Source organism: Dipodomys spectabilis, unplaced genomic scaffold (genome assembly GCF_019054845.1).
Source record: "Dipodomys spectabilis isolate Male_0828 unplaced genomic scaffold, ASM1905484v1 ptg000003l, whole genome shotgun sequence".
Lineage (NCBI taxonomy): Eukaryota > Metazoa > Chordata > Mammalia > Rodentia > Heteromyidae > Dipodomys > Dipodomys spectabilis.
In genome coordinates this window covers 4,438,958-4,461,681 of record NW_024870680.1, presented here as the reverse complement: position 1 = coordinate 4,461,681, position 22,724 = coordinate 4,438,958, and the positions used below count along the sequence as shown (strand labels likewise).

Genomic DNA, 22,724 nt, shown 5'->3' with positions numbered 1-22,724 from the left:
CATCTCTCATATTGCCTCCATTTTTCTATGCCATGTGAGTCTTACTGAAATACAACTATGATGATATCAGTCCCAGCATTAATAACTAATGTCTCAACTGCAAGAAAAGCAAATAAAAGAGAGCAGATTCAGATTATTCAGATTCTTAGCCTGGTCATTTAAGCTATTCCACGCTCCAACCTGTTTTCATTTTTTTAAACCCATTCAACCTTACTGCCCATTCTTCTCTACCCATTGTTGGTTTTGCAGTTTCTACATAATTAAGAAATACAAACAGATATAATGAAGCCTCACTAGAATTCCATCAGTACCATCCTAGTGAGCAGAATACTTGGAGAGTGTTCTTCAAATCTTAAATGGAAAGCAATGTAAGTAAAAGGAAACTGATTTTCAATGATTACTTTTGTGAAAATAAACCTTTATGTGTGTGTATGCACACACATATCTATCCAAGTTTCAAAACTGCAATCATAGACTTTCTTGGCATGGAGTCTAAAGGTCTATCAATCCTAAGATAGATATATACTGAATACAATGACATACTATTACCAGTTACTCAGAAATTTTGGAGGATGAAAAATTAAAAATTTTTTAAATTTAATTTTATTTTATTTGTGAACAGACTGTACAGAGGGGTTACAATTACATGGGCAGGATAATGCGTACATTTCTTACCAAGCATTGCAGCCTCCTCCTTTGGTTTACCCTTCACATCCCTTCCCAGCCTCCCCCGTCCCCCCCAATCCCAATCCTTCTCCTTCCCCCCCCCCGAAAAATTAAATTTTTGAAGTGTTATGCCTATATATTATTTACCTAACAAAGCTTAGGTATAGCTTCTAAATCAGCACTGTCCAATAGAAATGTAATATGCAAGCCCTATACTACTATACTATTACATTTCTAGTAGCTCTACCTAAAAAGCAAGAATATATTCATTTTAATAATTCCATTAAACTCAATACATTTTGTTTAAACTATAATCATTTCAATATATAGCCTAAAAACTTTTGTACTAAATACTCAAAATATAGTGCATGTCATCCACTTACAGCAAATCCCAATTTGGACTGGCTATGTTCCTTTTTATTTACTTTATTGTTATTAGAAACATGATCTACAGAGAGATTACAATGATGGGAGTCAAGTAATGAGTAATTTCCTTTCATGTAGTGTCTTCCATTCCTCACTTTTGTGGTCAATAGCCACATACGGCTCGTGACTATTGTACTGTAATGTATAATTTTGAATCAAGTGATGAATATTCCCTAAGCTGCAATGTGATGGCAGCAGACGTGCTACACTTCCACTGTTTCAACCAGTGATGAGAAAATGATCTCTAAAAGGCATGCAAAATGAGCATTCAGGTTTGCATTGCTTCATCTGTCCACTCAAGTCCCAACACAGAGGTAATGAGGTAGGCCTGGGTGAGGGCTACACAGGTGTATCTGTGTGCTAGCTGAAGAAAAGGTGAACCTTAAATTTACACGGGGACTAGAAACAAACTTTTCAAACTTTGTTTTTAAGTAAGAGGCAGTTTATTATCCTATTTCGAAAACAAAACTGCCCTCTGACTCAAAGGGAAGGACAATATGAAACTTAAAAGATCACTATGTAAACACTCTTTTTTTTGGGTCCAGTCGTGGGGCCTGAACTCTGGGCCTGGGCGCTGTCCCTCAGCTCTTCAGCTCAGGAGCTAGTGCTCTACCACTTGAGCCACAGCACCACTTCCGGCTCTTTTTCTCTGCTTATGTGTTGCTGAGGAATCAAACCCAGGGCCTCATGCATACAAGGCAAGCGCTCTACCACTGAGCCACCTTCCCAGCCCTATGTAAACACTCTTGAAGTAAAGCTCAAGTCACAAAAGATATAGCAATACCATTGTGAATTGCCTCCCATGAACTAGCTGTTCTCTTGAAAGGATTTTGGCTATTCAAAACAGATGTCCCAAACTGTTCCCTGTATATCTCAAAAATAGCATAAAATACACAATTACAATTGTTTTTATGTATCTCACTATCATGTGAGAAAGTCCATAGGTAGTTTCATGAAATATTTGATAAGGAAAATACATTAATTCCTTGAAAGAAACAGGATAGAGAGGTTAACAGAATTTAAATGGTCAAGGTTTGCTTAGAAAAATCAGAGATTTGAGAAATGAGACCCGCCAGGTGAAATCTAGGGATGGAGAGTGGTCCAGGCAAAGCGGCATGGCTGTAATGTTAAAAACCCTTAAGAGTTAAGAAATGAAAATCAAGTACAATGCAAACAAGTACAATGAGTATTAAAATGGCTCAAGGTGATTTTGGAGTCATCTTGAAGCCAGATTATGCAGGATTTTATTCAAATTCATAAAAAGTCATTAAATAATTGTAGTAATTTATATTTTAATCTTAAAAGGAAACTTTTGTAATCTCTGCCTTGTACAATGTGTATGGAAACTTGGATGTGAAGGATAAACAAAGGAGGAGGCTGCAATGCTTGGTAAGAAATGTACGCATTATCCTGCCCATGTAACTGTAACTCCTCTGTACAGTATGTTCACAAATAAAATTAAATTAAATTTAAAAAAAAAAAAAACAATGTGTATGGAAACTTACAAGGAATCTGTAATAGTGATGCCCAGTGGTGCCCTGTATTGGTCTATTTCATCTTGGGACTTTTAAGTTTGTCTTTCTTCTGCCTTAAAAGTTGGTTTTCTCTATGTTGAAAATGAACAATACAATTTGTAGGTGAGGACAGGAGGGAAAAACTGGGAGAGCGGGAGGGAAAGGGTGACATTATACAAGAAGTATTAACATTCTTTCCCTGACCTATGTAACTGTAGCCCCCCTGCACATCACTTATAATAAGAAAAAAGTTAAAGAAATGTCATTTGTCTTGTGTAAGTGTAACCCCTCTGTTCATCACACTTATAACTATAAAAATATTTACAAATCAGTTTGGTTGTGGGCTGGGAACGTGGCTTAGTGGTAGTGCTTGCCTAGCATGCACACAGAAAAGGCTGGAAGTGGTGCTGTGGCCCAAGTGGTAGAGTGCTAGCCTTGTGCAAAAGCAGCTCAGGAACAGTGCCCAGACCGAGTTCAAGCCCCAGGACTGGAAAAAACAAAAAAAAGTTTTGCTCAAATTGCTCGTTATATTTGGACAATCAATCAGATCCTAACACGGAAGCGAGGGCTTAAAAAGGTGTGGGGGGGGGGGGGGGGAAGAGGAGAGAACAACAGTGGAGCCCCCCTCCTTTACGACTTCTTCTGAGCCAGCGTACACATCGGGCCAACCTCAGGAGCTGGACTCCCCTGGCCAGAAGTAGTGTACCCAAGAAGATTTTCAGCGAAATAGTAGCGTTTGGGGCCACGCAGTTTATATGTAAAATACCGCATTTTCTCCAAGCCCGGTCCCGGGCAGGGGTTGAAAGGACTGCTCCCTCCCTCGCCGCGCAGCACGCCGGAAGTCTAACCGGAAGTGGAGATCGCGCAGAGTGACGTGTCAGCTAAAGATGGCTGCGCCCAGGCAAATGGAGCCAAGGTGGTAGTGAGACCCGAGCGGCCCAGGAGGAAACCCGGAGCCGGCTGCTGGGAGGTAGTGTTTTTCTGGGAAAAGAGATGAAGAAGAAACGTGTGGCGACATAGTCCACCGGCGATCAGGAATGAAACGAGGGAGGAGGGGAGGTGGACCCACCGTGCTGGCTGACCCTCTCTGTTCTCCACTCTAGAAGGAAAGACCTTGTATTTAAATGACTGGATTTATCCCAAGGATAACTGCAGTTAAAGGGTGACCAGGCCAGATTCAGTACGCAGTCCTACTTGTTACCTGTCTCTGAATGTTTTAGTAATAAGGTCATTCAAAAACCTACTGAAATGTTTGGGTAAAAGTGGGATTGTTCTAATAGGGAATTAGTACAATTAATACAATCAGTACAATTCTACCAGTGCTACTCTGCACTCTTAGGAAATTAAGGGTGAGTTTTAAGAGAAACAGTGTAGAAACGTATTTCACTTCACCAGTTTTCAGAGCATGAAACAGAAAGGTGATAATAGTACTGGGCCCGACATTTTAAAGAAAATTTCTGACTTACTCATGACGACATATTTGAGTTTGATTAAATACCTATTCCTCCACCTCATTTATGTAGCGTGGATTTTCTCTATCACTGTCGAAATCAAAGTCCTCAACTTTTAAGTCCTGGACACCTGACCCAAATTTGTCCTTTTTTTTTTGTCAGTCGTTGGGCTTGGTGTTGTGGCCTGGCCACTGGGCTCTTCTGCTCAAGGCTGGCGCCCTATCAGTTTGAGCCACAGTGCTACTACTTTGTGCTAGTTAATTGGAGATGTGTTTCAAGGACTTTAAACCCGGGATCCTAGGACGTCAATCTCCTGAGTAGGCTGGATTACAGGCGTGAGCCACCAGCAGCCCAGCTTCTTGGGTAACTTACATCTAGACGCTGAATTTCAGTGCTTCAACATTCTCCAAATTACTTTTATATGTAAATATTTGTTAAAGTAATGCTATGATCTTGTAGCAGACTAATCTGATTCATAAAACTATGTTATTGGGGCTGGGAAGGTGGTTCAGTGGTAGAGTGCTTGCCTTGTATGCATGAGGCCCTGGGTTCGATTCCTCAGCCCCATATAAGCAGAAAAAGCCAGAATTGGCCTGTGGCTCAAGTGGTAGAGCGTTAGCCTTAGCTAAAGAGCTGAGGGACAGCGCCCAGGCCCAGAGTTGAGGCCCCATGACTGACAAAAAAAAAAAAAAAACCCAAAAACAAAACTATGTTATCCTGTAACTTTGTTTTATGCTTGTTTTGTTTTTAATTCTGGCTTTATTATTTTGGCAATAATACAATTTGAACTCAAGGCCTTGAACTTGCTAGGTTGGTTGCTTTACTACTTGAACCTCCTTTTTCCCTGCTTTTTTTACTGGTTATTTTGGAGATAAGATCAAATCAACTTGTCTGCCGAGGCTAGCCTTGAACCTTGTCATTCTCCAGATCTCAAGACTCCCAACCAACGCCTAGCTTTTATTTTTTTTAATTAGCATATAGGACGAGGGTTCATTGTGATAATTCCATAGATAGGTACAGTTACACAAATTATATTTTCACACCTCCCTCCTTTCCTTTTCTAAACTATATTTTTTGAGACAGGGTTCTGCTGAGTAGCCCAGGCTAGCCTTGAACTCTTTATCCTCCTGCCTCAGCCTCTTAAGTGATGGGATTACAAGCCTGAATCGCTGCAACCTTTGCTTTTCTAAAACAGTTAGCTTGAAAGTGTTGTTTAGCTAACCCAATCTTTATTTTAAAACTCATTCACCATTCCCCTACTCTTGACATTCATCCTGTCCAGTGCAGAGATCAAGGAAACTATTGGTAACTTAACCATACACAGTCTAAACTTTGTTCTGTTCAGCCAGCCAAGAATGATTTTTACAATGTTATGTTTCTTTTTTCTTACTCATCTACAATCAAGTTACCTGTAAAACTTTAGAATTTTTGTTTGGCTGTTTAGTAGAAAATTTACCTCATTGTGATTTTATTTTCCCAGTTGTGTTGAAGTTGAGATTCTTCCACATTTATTGGCAGTTTGACGTTCCTTTTTTTGAGAAGTGCTTGTTAAAATATTTCCCAGCTGGCTATGGTGGTACAATGCCTAGTAATCCTAGCTACTTGGGAGGCAGGGGCAGGATTCAAGCTCAAGGCCAGACCACACAAAATTACAGACCCTATCTTAACAAAATAGAAAGGGCTGGGGCATAACTATAATAGACTTCCAAAGCAGAGTGCTGTTCAAACCCATGATTCCCCGTTATCACACACACATACACAGTGTTTTCTGTTGGCTGTTCTGTATATGTTCTGGGTGTTAACTATTGTAAGTTGCAAACGTTTCCTCCTACATTTCCTTGTCTTTGTATCTGTAGATAAACACAAGTTACCAACATTAATGTTAATTTTCTGTCTTCTGTTTAATGCTATTTTTTAATTGTTCAAGAGATTTTGGGGGATTGTAAAAATATTCTGTATTTCCTAAAGTTTTGTGTCTTGGTACTCAGGGCATTGCACACAATTCACTTTTCCACTCATAGCTAGTGCTGAAATACTTGAGTCACATTTCCAGTCCTCTCAAAAAAAATTATTTCTCATATTTTGCTATTTCATTATTATCACTATTTTCATTTATTTTTAGTGCGTGGGGGTTCTTTTGTGTGTAGATTTTCAAATCATGAACTTAATCTGCAGTCCTTTCTTAACTATTTAGTCTTCAGAAAGCTATTAAAAATTTTTTTCTGAGGATTTGAAAAATGTTTTCATGTTTCTAAAGGTTCAAGATGGATCATAAACCAGACGATACTCTCAAGGAAAACTTAGTTTTTGATATCATAACCAGAAAAATTAACCAACTTCCAGAAGCAGATAGGTAAGACCCCTTAAACTTTCTTTTCTTTTGTTACTGACATTTAAACTCTGGGCATTGCACATCATAGCCAAGTGTTCTACTACTTAAGCCATGCTCTAGCCCTAGGATCTCCTAATTGTAAAATAGCTTTCAACAGATAGATTTTCATCATTATCTCATGTTTATGTGGCTTATAACAGAGGATATCAAGAAACTAAGCCCCTTTCTCTCTCTTTTTTTTCTCTTCTTTTTAGAGGGGGAAGGTATTGGGGTAACAGATCTTGAACTTAACAGTCTCATGTTCTCACTTGATTTTGTTGCTCATGGTTGGCATTCTATCATTGACCACACCTCCAGTATGAAATTTTGATGGTTTACTGAAGTTGAAGTCTATTCAAACCTGAGAAGCTAGGATTACAAGTGTGAATCACCCACAGGTGGCCCTTCTCTTGAGGAAACAGGCTCAGAGATTAATCATTTTGCTCAACACTGCATAGCTAATTTTGGAAGTTGAGGCTAGGTGTCTCTAGATGTATATAATTGCATGATAATTTAGCTTTTCCACATACATGTAAATATTGATGGACCTATTTGAATAATAAAACTTAAAAACTTAATCTTTCCCAATTCATTTCTCATTTCTAAATTCATTTCTATTAGTATGCTTACTTGTGTAAAAAGTACCCAGACCTGTGGCTAGAAAGTGAATGCCAGAAAAATTAGACCATGGCTAAAGAGTTTTAAGGGGCTGGGAATGTGGCTTAGTGGTTGAGTGCTTGCCTACCATGCATGAAGCCCTGGGTTGGATTCATCAGTACCACATAAACAGAAAAAGCCAGAAGTGGTACTGTAGCTCAAGTGGCTGGCCTTGAGCAAAAGAAGTCTAGGGACAGTGCTAAGGCCCTGAGTTCAAGCCCCAGGACTGGAAAAAAAAAAAAAAAAGATACTACTAAGAACCAAGCACTAGTGGCTAACACTGTAATCCTAGCTACTCGGGAGGATGAGATACTGGATCACAGTTCAAGGACAGCTGGGGCAGAAAAATAACCAACAGAAATCAGGTTTGGAGGTGAGGCTCAAGTGGTAGAGCACCAGCTGAGCAAGCATAAGACTCTGAGTTTAAATTATAGTACCACCCAAACCACAAGATCTTCAAGGAAATAAGGAAATATACTGAATTTTTCAGACAATCACATGCAATCACAGTGTACTTCCACAAAATGCTGTTAGTTCTCCTTGACAGCCAGTAAATCTGACAAAGTTACATTTCAAATGAAATAGATGATGCTTCTAAAGGATGAAAAGGAGCTAGCCTGTGTACAGTATGTTCTCAAATAAAATAAAATTAAATTAAAAAAAAAGAAAAGAAAAGGAGCTAGCCTGGAAAGAGGGAAGGGCATTGTTTCAGAAGGCATTACCTATTCCTAGGCTGAAGAGTTTCTCATAGTTAATGACTCAGTGTTACTGAAGCATAAGGCAAATGGACATAAGAAACTGAAGAATTTCAAGCAGGAAAATGTAATCCAACTAGTTTTTCTAATGAATGTTAAAGCTGCCTTTTGGAGACTAGATTTAAGGTAGAAAAGAAAGAGGAAGACAATCAAAGTAGCATACTAATCCTGGTAAGCAAAGAGGATTGCACACATCACATTGAGATGAAAGGGAAAGGATTTGATATGTATTTTGGAATTATTTTCCTATCTTCAGGTGTGAAAACTATACTAATTGCAATCTTACTGTCACTGCCTCAACAAGGGAGAAGCTATCTAGTCATCACCACCACCAATCCCCCTCCCCCACACACATGCATAAACTTATCTTCCTAATACAAGTGAAAGAATACCCCATGTTGCTTGAAACTTGAAAGGCAGGAAGATATAAAGATGAATATAAAGAATGAATTAGATGACAGCAGCCTTGAAGACAGGAAAGCTTCCTCTTTGGTACTTTCACCAAATTAGAAGAGAGCATTAGGAAATGACCTAGACCTGGAAAGTAAAGATTTAAAATTGCTTTCAAACATTGCACCTAATCAGGGCATGTAACAATGCCCTATTATTTTTTCCTTGATCCAATTTCTGTTCATTTATGTCTTATCTTTTTGATCCTCATCCCTTATTTCATTGTCAGACTATTAAATATGACTAACAGTAACTTGGTATATTTTGAAGTGCATGAACTTTTTATTTTCAAACACCTTAATCCTCATCTATGGAATAATTATATTTTATATTCCACTACTGTTTGTTAAGTTGGTCTCTTATTTAAAGTGTCTGCTTTTTTCCTGTATGTCTTGCCAAAAAAGAACCTCCATGGTAGTTGAGTAGAACTTCCTTGGAAAATTAGAGGGGGTGGTAATGACAATTTTGTCCTAAATGAATTAGTTACTAAAAACTTCAAGTCTTACAGGAAATTAAAATGTTGCTGGGAGATAACGAAGTGTGTTCTTCAGATTCCAGTTGGATTATTTATTTTTATTATTTCTGAGTTGTTTCTATAACTAAAGTTGGGACAGTAGTACATACTTCACATGGTTTTTAATAAGGATAAAATAAATAATTTAGACTAATTGCTTGTTTCTCTTTCCCTTAATCTCCATTAAAAGCACAGGCCTTTCACATTTACATTTTCCATGATTATTTAGTATGTTTTCTAGGCTGTCTTTTTTTGGAGGGGTGGAGGGGGGCATATGAACTCTGGGCATGGGTGCTGTCCCTGCACTCTTCAGCTCAAGGGGAGCGCGCTACTGCTTGAGCCACAGCACCACTCCCAGTTTTTCTAGGGTTTATTGGAGATAAGAGTCTCATGGACTTTCCTGCTGGGGCTGGCTTTGAACTTCAATCCTGAGATCTCAGCCTCCTAAGTAGCTAGGATAACAGGTGTGAGCCACTGGTGCTCAGCTCTCTTCACTCTTTAAATATCATGTGTACCCCAAGTTCCTGAACCATTTCTATAACCATTATAACCTATAACCTATAACCATTTCATTTCCTGAACCAATACTAATAAACTATGCAAATCTTGAAGGTAGGGGGTAATTTTTTATAAATTTACCAAGTCTGCTGCATGTAATAGGCTCTCAATGATTGAAATGACAAACGTTATTATAAATACAAAGTATTCATAATTATACAATGTACAGCGTTTACTGGGAGTCTGAGAAAAAACTTTTCAATGAGTATAAACTTCAGAAGTTATCATGGGGCTTGGTCTGGCTAATTATGAGTAATAAAAACTTTAAGGGGGTGAATTGCACTACAGGTGCAATACAAGTTGTAAAAATAATTATTATATTTCTAACATTCAGTGGTAGTTTTTTTTTCCCCAAAACTAAAGAATATACTGAACAGGGCTCTAAATTCACAAATACATGGATTAAACTTCATTCATTTTACTCTCATATCAAGTAAGGTCTAGCAAGGTCTCACTTGAATTTGAATACTTTCTCAATAGCTCATTCCTGAGACTGAATCTTTAGGTAAAACACTTTGTGTTAACACAACACGTTGTGGAGTTAAACGGAAACCAAGTTAAGCACATCTTTGTATCTATTGTCTATTTATAAATCAGAGTAGAGGGTAAAGCGTCACTTGTAAATCTCTATAAGGTCCTTACACCTTATAGATGCACTGGAGAAGTACTGAGTGGATATTGTGGGAACTCAGAAGAGAGCCATCCAACTCATTCTTAACAAGCTGCTTCTGATGGCATAGTTGGGGGAAATTCTCTGTATTAATATCCTTTGCAAGCATCATAAAACACATTTAGCAAACTCTCTCTGTATCCTTAAATACTGACCAAATTCGAAAGCTTTTTAGAGTAAGAATCTGGCCTAAATATAATGATTTACCGTTAGGTTCTGTGGGGTTATTAAAGAATAGACATGTTTTTCCCAAAGTCTTGGCAAATTCTGTAATGTATTCCAGAATTGGAGATCTTAGCCAAACATAACAAAAAAATTATTTTCTCACCTTCTTAGGAATGTCCTTGAATATGGATCAACATACGTTGGACTTAATGCTGCTTTTTGTGGTCTAATAGCTAATAGTCTTTTTCGACGTGTCTTGCATGTTACAAAGGCTCCAGTGGCATCTGGCTTACCAATGGCAGTGATCCCATTTTTGACAGCTCATGTGGCTTACAAAGGTTTTGTAAGTTTACCTTTGAGTACAGGTAAGTTCTATTTCACTATCACCCAAGAGTTTGATTTAGTTAATACTTAAATATTAATATATAGTAGCAACATGCTATATAATGTGGTTATTTGATGCTATATAATGTGGTTATTTGATAAGACTAAATCTCATGAGGCTGTTATGTGACACAATTCATAATACGATGATTTACCAAACAAATAAAATGTACATAGCAATTCTAATTATTTTCCATGAAGTTATCTTCCTCAAAGCCCTCAGAAGAAGTATTTTGAAACATTGTGTATGAGTGGTTTTATTTTTAAAATTTTGTTTTTAAATACTGACATACACAATAGAGAAGTTCTTCAAAGGGGAAAATTTGGGGGGTGGATTAAACTATTAGCTTCTTAAAGTACTACATGCATGTATTCAAATAGTAGATTTAACTTAGAGAACTTTAAGATGTGCTAAATGCTTGAGTACATTTTAAAAAATCCTTTGATTAATCATTTAAAATAAAAGGCTGAAAACAGTAGCTATCTCTGTTAAATGCTGTTCCAGGTTTGATTAATTCAATTAGTATGTTTGAATCCCCTAAGTTAGGAAAAATTTGATGATCCAAGTTATTGCCAGGTACACTAAATAGTGAAAAGACTAGCCTAAGTTTGCTGATACAAAACAAGTACAGAAAGCTAGATGCTACCTGTACCTTGAGATTGATTATAACCCAATCTAAAACCAACTATACATTCTTTTTCCTGAGGTGTTATTTATCAGTTTGTTTTTTTCCTGGCTGTTTTAGGTTACACATGCACTTTTTTATTTGTCTGGATACTGGGGATCAAATCCATGGATTTACCCACATTAAGTCAGTACACGAACTATATTGTAAACAGGGAGGTGCAGAATTCCATTTGCTGCTTTACTGCCTGAAAATAAAATATCTGAAAGTTAAATGGACTTCGGATCCTTTAAGTAACGTTTGACAGTGGCAACTGTCATGACCACTACTTCTAGAGCTAACAGATTTATTTCCTAGGTGATTTGAGTTGTGAAACCTGTACTGTGACACGGGGTGGACTGATTGGTTTAGTTGTGGGTAGTCTGTACCCTATTATCTTGGCTATTCCTGTAAATGGTGGTCTAGCAGCCAGGTAAGATTGTTTTCTCATAATCATTAAAAATCTACAATGTATACAAATACATAGAAAACTCAGAACTTAAAACAGCAAATGAATTTTTTTTTGTAAGGCATTTAGGCCAAAAGCTTTTTTTTTTTTAATTTTTGCCGAACTCTGGGCCTAGGCACTATCGCTCAGCTCTTCGGCTCAAGGCTAGCCCTCTGCCACTACAGCGCCACTTCCAGCTTTTTCTGCTTATGTGGTGCTGAGGAATCGAACCTAGGGCCTCATGCATGCAAGGCAAGCACTCTACCACTGAGCCACCTTCCCAGCCCAGGATTTTTGATCAGAATGATCAGTAGTTAAGATAGGTTTCTAAAAAAAGAATCTAATTTTATCAAGTTAAAATGCCTTGGTATAGTTCAAAACTAACCTAATCTGTGCACTGAATGCTCACTATAAACGGGCAAGTAAGTACTTTGCCTAGCATGATATTTTGTTAAGATTTTTAAATTTCAACACTTATATTCAAGACAAATTATATCCCTAATCTATCTATAAGCCTGTTATTCTGAAATAATTCTGGTTATTCACTGTTGAACTCTTCTGTCAGACCTTCCACAGGTGAACAGGGCAAAAGAAAACAGGACAGCTTTTAGAACTAACAGGCATTGAGAGTGGCCTTATCTTTAAATAGATAAAAATAAATTTTACCTTAAAACTTCTAGGATTAAATATATTTTATATATAGGTTTGCTACTTGATAGTCTTTTTGTAGTAAAGTATCTCAATGTTTTCTCCTAGGTATGGATCAGCGCTGCTACCAGATAAAGCAAACATCTTAACTTACTGGATCAGGATTTCTAAGCCGGTCTTTAGAAAAATGTTATTTCCCATTTTACTTCAGACTGCATTTGCAGCATACCTTGGATCTAGACAATATAAACTACTCATAAAGGCTCTTCAGTTACCTGAGCCTGACCTAAAAATGACTTCAAACTAATAAAATAAATTGGTGAAAATAGCCTGTCTCTGTTAAAAATACAAAGATTTTAAGTTATCAAACGAAATGTATATAATTCTGTGACCCTACAACAAAAGGCTACTACACAGGGCAACACAGTAGTAAGGACTACCTACCCAAGGCAAACAGGAGGCCTGGTGATGTAAATGAATGGCAGAGCACTAAGTGAGGCAAGCATAAGCAAACAAAAAAACAAAACACTAATTTCTCTAGTTTGCCCAATAGTCTCTTCCTCTTGTTTCATCCACTTCTTCACATTAAGTACCTATCTCATCTGAAACACTGTATAAGACTTAAGCCGTCTCTCTTGAAGCCTCCATCAATAAAAGAACAGTTCTTTATAATCTCACGGGCTTGAGCTTTGTGCTAATAAGCCAATAAACCCTCTGTGTCCAACATTCATACGTATATGTAGTCTAACATAGCACTTGGAATTCATATTTACTGCTCCTGATTTTTCTGTCTGAAATATACTAATGGATTCATTTCCTTTGATGGTTTAAATCTTTGAAGTGATCTGATTTCTCAATTCTTTAAACCATTTCTTTTGTAACAGCCCCTAAATCAGCATTGTCCAACAGAACTTTCTATGGTAACGGTTTATACCTGCACTGGTAGTAATGTTGGCTACCACCCATTAGAAGCTTTTGAGTACCTGCAATGTGGGTATAGGACTACAGGACTACAGGATAACATAGGTCTAAGAAGGTTTCTTATAAAGCATACTAGTTGCTACAGGAATGAACCAAGAAAAATATGCCATCATGAGCATATCGTTACTATTCTTTGCAAATATCGTTACTATTCTTTGCAAAGTGACTTTTTCTGTTAAGGAAATTTATCTTCTTAGAATTATATAAAAACACAATTTACAAAAGATAGCTTTATAAGTAAAACAGGCTTCCAGCCTGCTTTAAAAAGAACTGCCAATGATTTTAAGTAAACTGGAATATTTTCAAGTTTTCACAAAATGAAGATAAATTGTGAAAGATGACTTCTTAGATGGGAGGGCGATCTGGCTGTGACATGTCACCCCATGATCACCAGGGTGGAAAGATTATTTCTTTCAACAGGCACATAAAACATTCTCTACCAAGCATCTGTAAAAAAATTACACCAAGTATAATCTATGTACAGGAAAGGGAATATGCCAAAGTGTTTATAGTAGATTCCTGAGTGATTTCTTCTTTTCTGAATTTCCTGTTTGTATATTTTACAACCAGAGGGAAAAATATCCATATGTAAAATTTAAAAGGCAAAAAAAGTTCTGTGATCCAAAGCTGCCTACCTGCATTTCCTTTATTTTTTTGTCGGTCGTGGGACCTGAACTCTGGACCTGGGCACTGTCCCTCAGCTCTTCAGCTCAAGGCCATCGCTCTACCACTTGAGCCACACACAGTGCCACTTCTGGCTTTTTCTGCTTATGTGATGCTGAGGGATCAAACCCAAGGCCTCATGCCTGCAAGGCAAGCACTCTACCACTGAACCATCTTCCCAGCCTCCCACTACTTTAACTGTTATATTTATATATTTGGTCTTTTCTTTTTTGATACACTTAGAACATCACACTTGCTAGGCAACTGCTTTGCCACTGAGCCATATCCCAGCCATCCATTACTTTTATTGAAGCAGAATTCTACCTATCACAAATTATGAATTAGAAGGGTTAAAGAATTAAAGGGTTCCTTTAAAAAAAAATCCACACTACCAAACTGGAAACATTAAAAATACGCACAAGATAGTCACTACTTTTTTGGTTCAATAACCAAAAAAGGGCTTTTAACATCTGCCCTCATATATATATATATATATATATATATATACATATATATAATTTATTATTTATTTTTTAATGTGGGTGGGGAAGGAGGGCAGACTGGGATCTAGCACTTGCTAGTTAGGGCTAGCCCTTCTGTTTCTTTTTTTACTTTTCTAAGTTTTGAGACAGGGCTTGCTACTTCTGCCTGCCTGACCTTAAACTTAGTCATGACTATCTCCCAAGTACCTGGAATTAGAGGCATGCACTCCCACACTTGGCTAATTTTTGTCTTTTCAATTAATAGAAATGGTTTACTCTGTTCCACACAAATCTACCATATTCTATTCAGAAGATAGATAAATGACATGAACCTATATTACAACTTAGTCATTTGTTGTCAGGACCTATAGAACACTGTGTCAGTCAGGAAAATGGATTTTTAAGTCAGTCTAGGTAACAGTAGACAATTTAGATTTTTATAATCCATTTTGTCTATTTACGTGGCTTTAAGATAGAATGCCTAATTATACTGATATATTTTGTAAACTCTAAACTGTAGAGCCAGAAGGGTTGCTAAGTATTTAACCCCAGTACCATAATATAGGAAGGATAGAGAATTCGGAATTCCATTCTGAGGAAAGTTGAGCTCCGAATAAGTTAAAATTGTTAACAGAAATATCCAGTGTTCTAATACAACTAGTGACTAAAGGTTTAAACTAGTTCTTGTAAAAAAATTCACTAAGCAATTTTAGGTCAAAATTAGACTGGCCAGATCAAAGTACTGAGTCTCATGTAAAGATATTCAAAGTCAAATATATGAAAATATTGTGGGGTAGCCAAAAAAACATTCTGAAATTCCGAATCTAATGGGAGACCTTTAAAAAAAATCTGCCAACTAAAAACAAAAAAATACCAGTTCAAAGGAATAGTAAAATCATAAATTTTGTTTGTGGGGGGACCATTTGTAAGTATTAACTTTGAGGAATATTTAGTTGATCTTAATTTATACCTTTAAAAAGCTGAACCAGCCACACATTAAAAAGATAATGATATTGAACTGAAACTTCTTTGTGCAACTACTCAAATAGTTTTTTTTTAAAAAAGACAATTATTCATTATAATACTGTAATACCAAAGAGAGAAGTACTTCTGGTCACCAAAATGTTAGTGCCTCAACTTTAAACTCTGGAATCTGTAGGAACATCAGCCACTGCAGTACAAACCAATGGGAATGTTTACTGACTGCCTGACTTTGCAGGGACTGAATGCACTTAGATCAGGAAAAAACAAGAGTGGACGTAGTAAGTTTTGATTGCCAAACAAAAGCCAACTCTATAGTTACTGTGAAATATGAGCCAATCTCCTACCCACTTCTCTCTTCTATCATCTGCATACTTCCCGAGTGAAGATAAAATGACTCAATCTAAATCAGGTGAGGGAATTAGCATACTCCATCAAAAATGAAAACAATCCAGTTTTGAATGTTTTTCATACTTGTAATAAACAAGAAAAATATTTCAATTAATTAAAACCACCATATAAAATAAGTCACTCCCACTAAATCCCTTACAGAACACTAAAGAAATTTTAATAGGAAACAAGAGAAACCTCAGAATATTCAAAATACAGTATAAAAGTACTCAAAGAAAGCTCAAGAAGCCAAATCCTCAAATTTCACACATCCTAGAGTTATCCCTAAATTGCAATCAACTAACCACACATTTTATCATAATCAACTTTTTTTCAAAGACATAAAAACAATCTATTTCAGAAGACTACTCTTTATAAGTTAAGGACTTTACATTAACTTTTATATTGTACTCAGCAAGGGTTTCTGTCCTCTAAATTAGCTCTTACATTCCAGGAAATAAATACAAACTCAATTTGCTTTGTAATTACTGATAGGTAACCTGTTTATGTAATTCTAGTCTGCTAAATGTAATTCCATAGGATGTGGTCTTGATTATGGAAAGAATCTAATATTTCTTGATGAAATACTATAATTCTCTTCTCCAAGAGTTACAATTTTTGAAAAGTATGCAAAGAACTGAGTATCACTCCCATGAAAGACAAAAAAAAAAAAGAAAGTATAATTGTTGTCTTATGTATTTCTAGTAAGTCTTTCAAGCATTCCAGAGAATCTTTTCATATCTCCATTTCTGGAAAGTGAAATCAGAATAGAAGTAATTTGGGAACTTGAAAATGGCATTCTTTTTTTGTTTTTCAGCAGATGCCAAATTTTTGACCGACATGGCTCCCACAATTACTTTGTTACCATCAGTCCAGTCAGTTAACGGGTTGTAGGAAAAGATTCGTTTTTTGCAGATACTGCTAAGCTGTTTAAAGAGAAGAAAGAGAGATTAATTTAGTGATTATAAAATGCACAAATATTTAAATATTTTGAACACTTTGTTGATCAGAAGTGTGACTACATTTTAACAAATGTGTACTTTTTAGTTAAGTCTGGTCAAGGAAGTGCAGAAACAAGTCAATATGATAGAAATAGATCATGATGTGTTAATGTTTGAATTCCTGACACTATAGGAAAGAAAGTATTAAAATCTGTATTTTTAGTCTAGTTCTGTATCATTTTACCATAGAGGCATGAGGGGAAAAATAAATAGCAAAACGGCTCTCTAAATTCTAAAATGTTTGCAATCATTACTATATATAGAACCAAGCCTGAAAATTTGTAAACAATCTCTTTATATTCCAGAAATCTTTAAGCAAATACTAACCATCCATAATACAATTTTCTAAAAATAGTAAGACAACAGTTTTATATTAATCATAACTTTTTTAATTAACAGTTGTGAATAGGACACTTTAAGATACTGTTTACTACATATTGAAATAAACATCTGTTGTAAATTCAGAAACCCAAACATTTACAATAAAATGTGCTTACACATAAATATGACCAAATTCATTTAAAGTCCCTAATTAGATAGACCTAAGTACATGCAATTACCATGTAAAACAAGACCATGAATTGATGTAAAAAATGACAAAATCACTAAATCACCAAAACTAGAAAAGAAATATGAAATGGAAACTAAGAAAAGACAATTAATAAAACATGAGAAATCTAACAAAGCAGCTTTAAACACAGGACAAACTAATCTTTCCATTTTCAAAAGTTGTTAATCATGTAATTCTCCAAACTGCCATTTATAAAATGGCATTCTAGAAAATCTATACTTGGAATCTAAAAATATCCCAATTCAGAAAGCGTCGATTACTACTGCTTCTCTCTCCCCAGCTCAAACAATGCATGAAAAGCACTGATGTTAGGAAGAAAATATTCCGTGGTGTAATTTTTAGAAAAACAAACTTACTGAATCCAGAACTTTTTAAGACCCATAGTCAGCATTAACAATCATCATTTTTCCTATTTTCGCCCATTGTTTTCCAATGTCATGTTAGAGATGAATAAATTCTTTGAGCCCATAACTGAAAGATCAACAAACCTGGTTTTATTATACCATATTTTTTGTCATTGGTACTGCACAAAATTATATACAAAGAAATATATACAAAAATGTTCAAGTATTAGTTATATTTCAATTCAAGGCTTCTGTTTCAAAAAGCTACATTTAACATTTCATAAAGAGCACAAATTAGTCATTTCAAATATTTTTTCCAACTACTTTGGGTTTATATATATGTATATGTGTGTGTATATATATGTATATATATACACACACATTTATATGTGTGTGTATATATATATACATATATATATGTATAATTCAGTAGGCACTAAAAATCCATGCAGCTGCATTGTGAGGGGCTTGCTCCTGCCCTTAGTATAAGCAGGTCCGTCACTCCAGGTTGAGTTTGGCTATTACCCATTCATGCTCAAGTGCAGTAGATGATTTTACAAAATATGCCGTGATGCACGGGAAACCAGAGGCCAATTTAGGTCTCAAATCATACTATCTAGCAACAAAACATTTACAGTTGTGCAAGAACAAGAATTTCATTTCCATAATCAAACAACATAATAAAACATCTTAACTTGTAAGATAACTTACATCTTTGGACTGCTGGAAAATAATTATGAACATTTTAAAAATAAAAAAACAGCAGAAGCCCTGATATTACCTCTTTTTCCTCATTTCTTATACTACCTTTTAAAATAAAGCAGGAAATGTGGCCAGCAGCTGGTCCCGTCTCTTCTGCCCCAACAGCTGTATCCACTTTAGCACAAAGAAAAACAAGGATGCTAAATACGTATATACTTTATCAAACAGTGATGTTTCACAAAGAATTTTTTAATGCCTCTTACAATGAAGGACATTGTAACTCAATTCATACAAATGGACACTGAGTATTTGGAAAGAAGAATATGTCCCATCTTTGGAAAAATAGTGTCAATCACATTGAGTGACCAGGACTACTCATTTTGAAAATTTTTTTAAGGCAAAACTTTAAAAATATGCAATACGATTCTTTGTGAAGCCTCACTTTACACATATTCATTCACATTTCGCAATCTTCAATATATAATCATACATACATAAATTTAACCTAAAATTTTAATACAACAAAAAGCAAAGGAGTACAACCATTTATTCGTACTCAGTGACAGGTTAATCACTGTGCTGGTCCTTAAAAAATTTTTATTAAAAAAAAAAAACATTTCATTAACCATTCTTGTTCTTCCTCTAAAACACAGAATTCTGTTATGTAAATTAATTTCTAATGTCTCTAATGGTGCAATATTAAAATCTGTCACTCTATATTGAATTCCTGTATTTCCTATTGAAAACTAAACATTCTTAAATGTTTAAAAGATTTCTGTCATTTCCAGCAAAATATCACATTTGTGCATGCCTCAAATACTAGTCAACCTCTTAAAAGTTGATCTAAGATTGGAATTCCAATTTGCACCTTGTACAACTCGGAACTTCCATTCAACTTCACCTGTTTCACTGTCTCCAAACTGTATCTCTATAAGCAGGTTTCAGTGTACAGTTGGAACCGATGTCTTCCAAGGCCATGTCCACACTGGGGACAGAAGAGCTAGGTACACGCAAGTCTGAACAAGGTGACACATTTAACAGCTATTTCGACTAGAAAAAGCATCTTAAATACATTATTGACCAGCACAAGTCTGTTTCCAGGGTGGACAGGGCCCAAAGTAAGATTTCCCCTCCCACCTTCCAAAAGAAAAAAAAAAATAAAAAAAAAAAAAATCACACGCACACAAATTGAGATGTTGCCCATTAAAGTAGACTAAAGCAGCAGAGCATGAGCGTTACGTGAAGAGATGGATCCTTACCAGGTTGTGAGGCGGGAACGACTGTTCTGCAACCCCTACAACGGAGCCTGGCAGGAAGGAAATCACCTAAAAAAGAAACTGTCAGAGAGATTTAATAGTCACAGGTTATCATTAGGAGTGGGTTACAGTGTCACATTCATGCTTTTTTAGCTAAAACACTTAAAAGACTCAATATTACTTTTTTGTTTTCCTCCTCTGACATGTGTCCAGTGAAGATGTCCCACACTAAAGGTGTTTTACATGGTGTAAGGGAGTTGAAAGGGGTAAACGCGGATAAAGAGCAGATTACTTGACCCTACATTTTAAGAGAAGACGACGCCTTCCGGGCGCACGCCGAGCAGAACTCCACCGACACCTTATCCTTGTCCACATGCAGACACACTCCTCCCGCCGCGTCGTCCTCCTCCGGCAGCTCCGGCGGCTGCTTCCCCACGGGCAGGGCGTAGTCGTGATCCCCGGCGGGCGAGTCCCTGAAGAGCGAGGTGGTCAGCCGCAGTCCCACGCCGCTCAGCCGGCTCAGCAGGCGAGCCAGGCCGGTCTCGTTGGCCAGCACGGCCCGTAGGTAGCGACTCTCCTCCTGCAGTGCCTGCACGCGTCTGCCCAGCTCCCGGTTCTCGGCCCGCAGCTCCTGGTTCTCGGCTGCCAGACCGCGGACTCGACTCTCCAGCCCCATCACGTACTCCTTCTTCTTCAGCCGGTTGAGGCGGGCAGCGGCCGCCGCCGCCTTGCGGGGACTCTTTGTCGCCGCCTGGCTGCTGTCGTTCCCGTTGCTGCCGCCGCCGCCGCCGCCGCCGCTGCCGCCGCCGCCGCCTCCGGGGACCTTCCTCCGCCTTCTCTCCCCGCCGCCACTGTCACTGCCGCCGCTGCCGCCGCCGCCGATGCCGTTCAGCAGCCTCTGCAGCAGGTCCGAGAAGCGCTGCATCTCGGCCGCCGCGGCGGCGTCGTCGTCGTCGTCCCCGCGCCACGGGCCGCCGGGATCCGAGCCTCCGCCGGACGAAGACAGCGGCCCCGGGGAGCCGGGTCCGGCCTCCAGGTGCCAGTCCGGTTGTCGGGGGTCCAGCAGGTCCGCCAGTTCCAGCCCGGAGAGAAAGTCCATGTCCTCCGGGTCTTCCTCGCGGACACTGGCGGCCGCTTCTTCTTCCATCTCCTCCGGCGAGGACGCGCGCGCCGCCGCGCCGCCGCGGCTCCCCCGCCCGGTCCTCACCTCGCCCCCGTCGCCCGGCGGCTGCAGGCGACCCTGCGCCGAAGCCGCCGCCTCCGTCGTCGTCGTCGTCTCCCGAGCCGCCGCCCGGGGCAGCGAGCAGGTCGCCGCCGGCGCCGGGCTCTCGCTGCGGGCCGGGGAGTCGCGGCCCGAGGCGGCCAGCAGCTTGGTCAGGCTGTGCCTCATGGGGGCCCCGAGGTGGGCCCACGCAGGCCCGGCCCCTCAGACTGGGCCTCGCGGGCCCCGAGGACCCCAGGCCCCAGCGCGCGGATCCAGGGCGCTGGCCCAGACGGAACGGCGGGGCAGGTCGCGGGCGCCTCCCGCCTCGCGCGCGCCCGGTCGACCCCCCGCGCCGGGGCGGGGGGCGGAGGTAGGGACGGGAGGACGGGGCGGCGAGACCCGGAGATGACTCGACCGCGCCACCCAGACAACGGGCCTGGCCGGAAGTTAGTCCTCCCCACCCCTCCCACCGCCTTTCGCGCTCCGCCGGGCGAGCTGTAGGATCGCGAGACTTGGTGGTGCCTTGGAGCCGTAGTAATTCTAGCTTTCTGGTGATGTCATCCTAACCCAGGCAAAAACAATAAAGCCCGGACGGATCCCTTCTAATTTACTAATACCCGAAAGCAGACTCAGCAGTTCAACCTTGGCCATATCTGATTTATCCTCAATGTAAATGTTTATAAACGCTTTTCTTTTTGCTAAAGCAACCCTAAATTGCAGCTAAGACACCAAACCTCTCCATATGTTAAAATACATAAAAATCACCTCCTTCATAATCATAACACTATTCTCAGACTCTGAAAAATTTCACGATCATTTCGTCCCTAGACCACAGTCAGAGGTTTTCAGTTCTTTTCAGAATAACAGCAAAGATCTCTTAGCCAAGATCAATCAACGCAGGGATTCAGCATTCCTATGGGATTTTTTTAAAATTTTATTCATTGCTTAAGCTGTAAAAATTCCTTTCATACTTTAATTTTGGTAAATAGTGGATTTTTGAAAAGATTTAGTTGTCTTGAACAGGCTACACCACATTCTAGATTTGTCTGCTTTTTTCAGCATTATCACAATTCTCTAGTTACACAAGGAATTTGAGATTTGAAGTGCTTTATAAATATGTTAAAATACAGGGAAACAAAATAGTTTGCCTATTTTTTAAAGATAGTGAAAATAATGGATTCCTACAAAATGGAACGTTAACATCAAAATAGATGGACACAGGGGCTGGGAAGGTGGCTCAGTGGTAGATCACTTGCCTTGCATGCATGAGGCCCTGGGTTCGATTCCTCAGCACCACATAAGCAAAGAAGAAAAAAACTGGAAGTGGCGCTGTGGCTCAAGTGGTAGAGCTAGCCTTGAGCTGAAGAGCTGAGGGACAGCACCCAGGCCCAGAGTTCAGGCCCCATGACCAGATCCAAAATAGGTGGACACAATATCTATTGCAATTATTGTAGTTACCACACAGAAGAGAAGGGCTCACTTCTCCCTGATACACTGGGGCAGGAGTTTGGCATTGTTTGAGCACTGCTAATACTCAAATCACTGCTAATGTCTATGATAAACCTTTAAGTGCTCATTTAATGTTTTTCATTTAATTAAGCTAAGGTGCTAGGTGCTGGAGTGATTTGACTTCATACTTGAGAGCTATTCGACTCTTCACAGACTGTCAGCCAAGCAGCCAACCAGACTGAACTCATGTGAACATCAGGTGCTTTGGACATACCACAGACACTGAAGTGCAACTCACTCCTAAAAGGTACCATCCAAGCAAACAGCTAGCATTGAACTTCTTGCTATCGCAAGCCTC

The 22,724-nt window shown here is 38.7% G+C and overlaps 2 protein-coding genes across 11 annotated transcripts; one reads left to right on the top strand and one right to left on the bottom strand.

Annotated features, from left to right (window-relative positions):
• The first annotated feature begins 3,468 nt into the window (after positions 1–3,468).
• On the top strand, positions 3,469–12,677 carry Tmem126a (transmembrane protein 126A). Of its 4 annotated transcripts, none has more exons than XM_042690418.1 (5): positions 3,469–3,576; positions 6,315–6,410; positions 10,369–10,562; positions 11,565–11,679; positions 12,451–12,677. In XM_042690418.1, exons 2-5 carry the CDS (start codon positions 6,322–6,324, stop codon positions 12,647–12,649), a joined length of 597 nt encoding a protein of 198 aa, XP_042546352.1. In that variant the 5' UTR covers positions 3,469–3,576; positions 6,315–6,321; the 3' UTR covers positions 12,650–12,677. The 4 variants fall into 4 exon arrangements, with proteins under 4 accessions (XP_042546352.1, XP_042546356.1, XP_042546353.1 ...); XM_042690422.1 differs by having other exon boundaries at positions 3,472–3,599; XM_042690419.1 differs by lacking the exon at positions 3,469–3,576 and adding an exon at positions 3,696–3,786.
• A 3,242-nt stretch (positions 12,678–15,919) lies between these two features.
• Crebzf (CREB/ATF bZIP transcription factor) lies at positions 15,920–21,193 on the bottom strand. Of its 7 annotated transcripts, none has more exons than XM_042690409.1 (4): positions 20,016–21,193; positions 19,717–19,794; positions 18,563–18,631; positions 15,920–17,882 (listed from the first exon to the last, which is right to left on the bottom strand). In XM_042690409.1, exons 1-2 carry the CDS (start codon positions 21,101–21,103, stop codon positions 19,779–19,781), a joined length of 1,104 nt encoding a protein of 367 aa, XP_042546343.1. In that variant the 5' UTR covers positions 21,104–21,193; the 3' UTR covers positions 15,920–17,882; positions 18,563–18,631; positions 19,717–19,778. The 7 variants fall into 7 exon arrangements, with proteins under 7 accessions (XP_042546343.1, XP_042546345.1, XP_042546337.1 ...); XM_042690411.1 differs by having other exon boundaries at positions 15,920–16,765; XM_042690403.1 differs by having other exon boundaries at positions 15,920–18,631.
• Between the last annotated feature and the right edge of the window lie 1,531 nt (positions 21,194–22,724).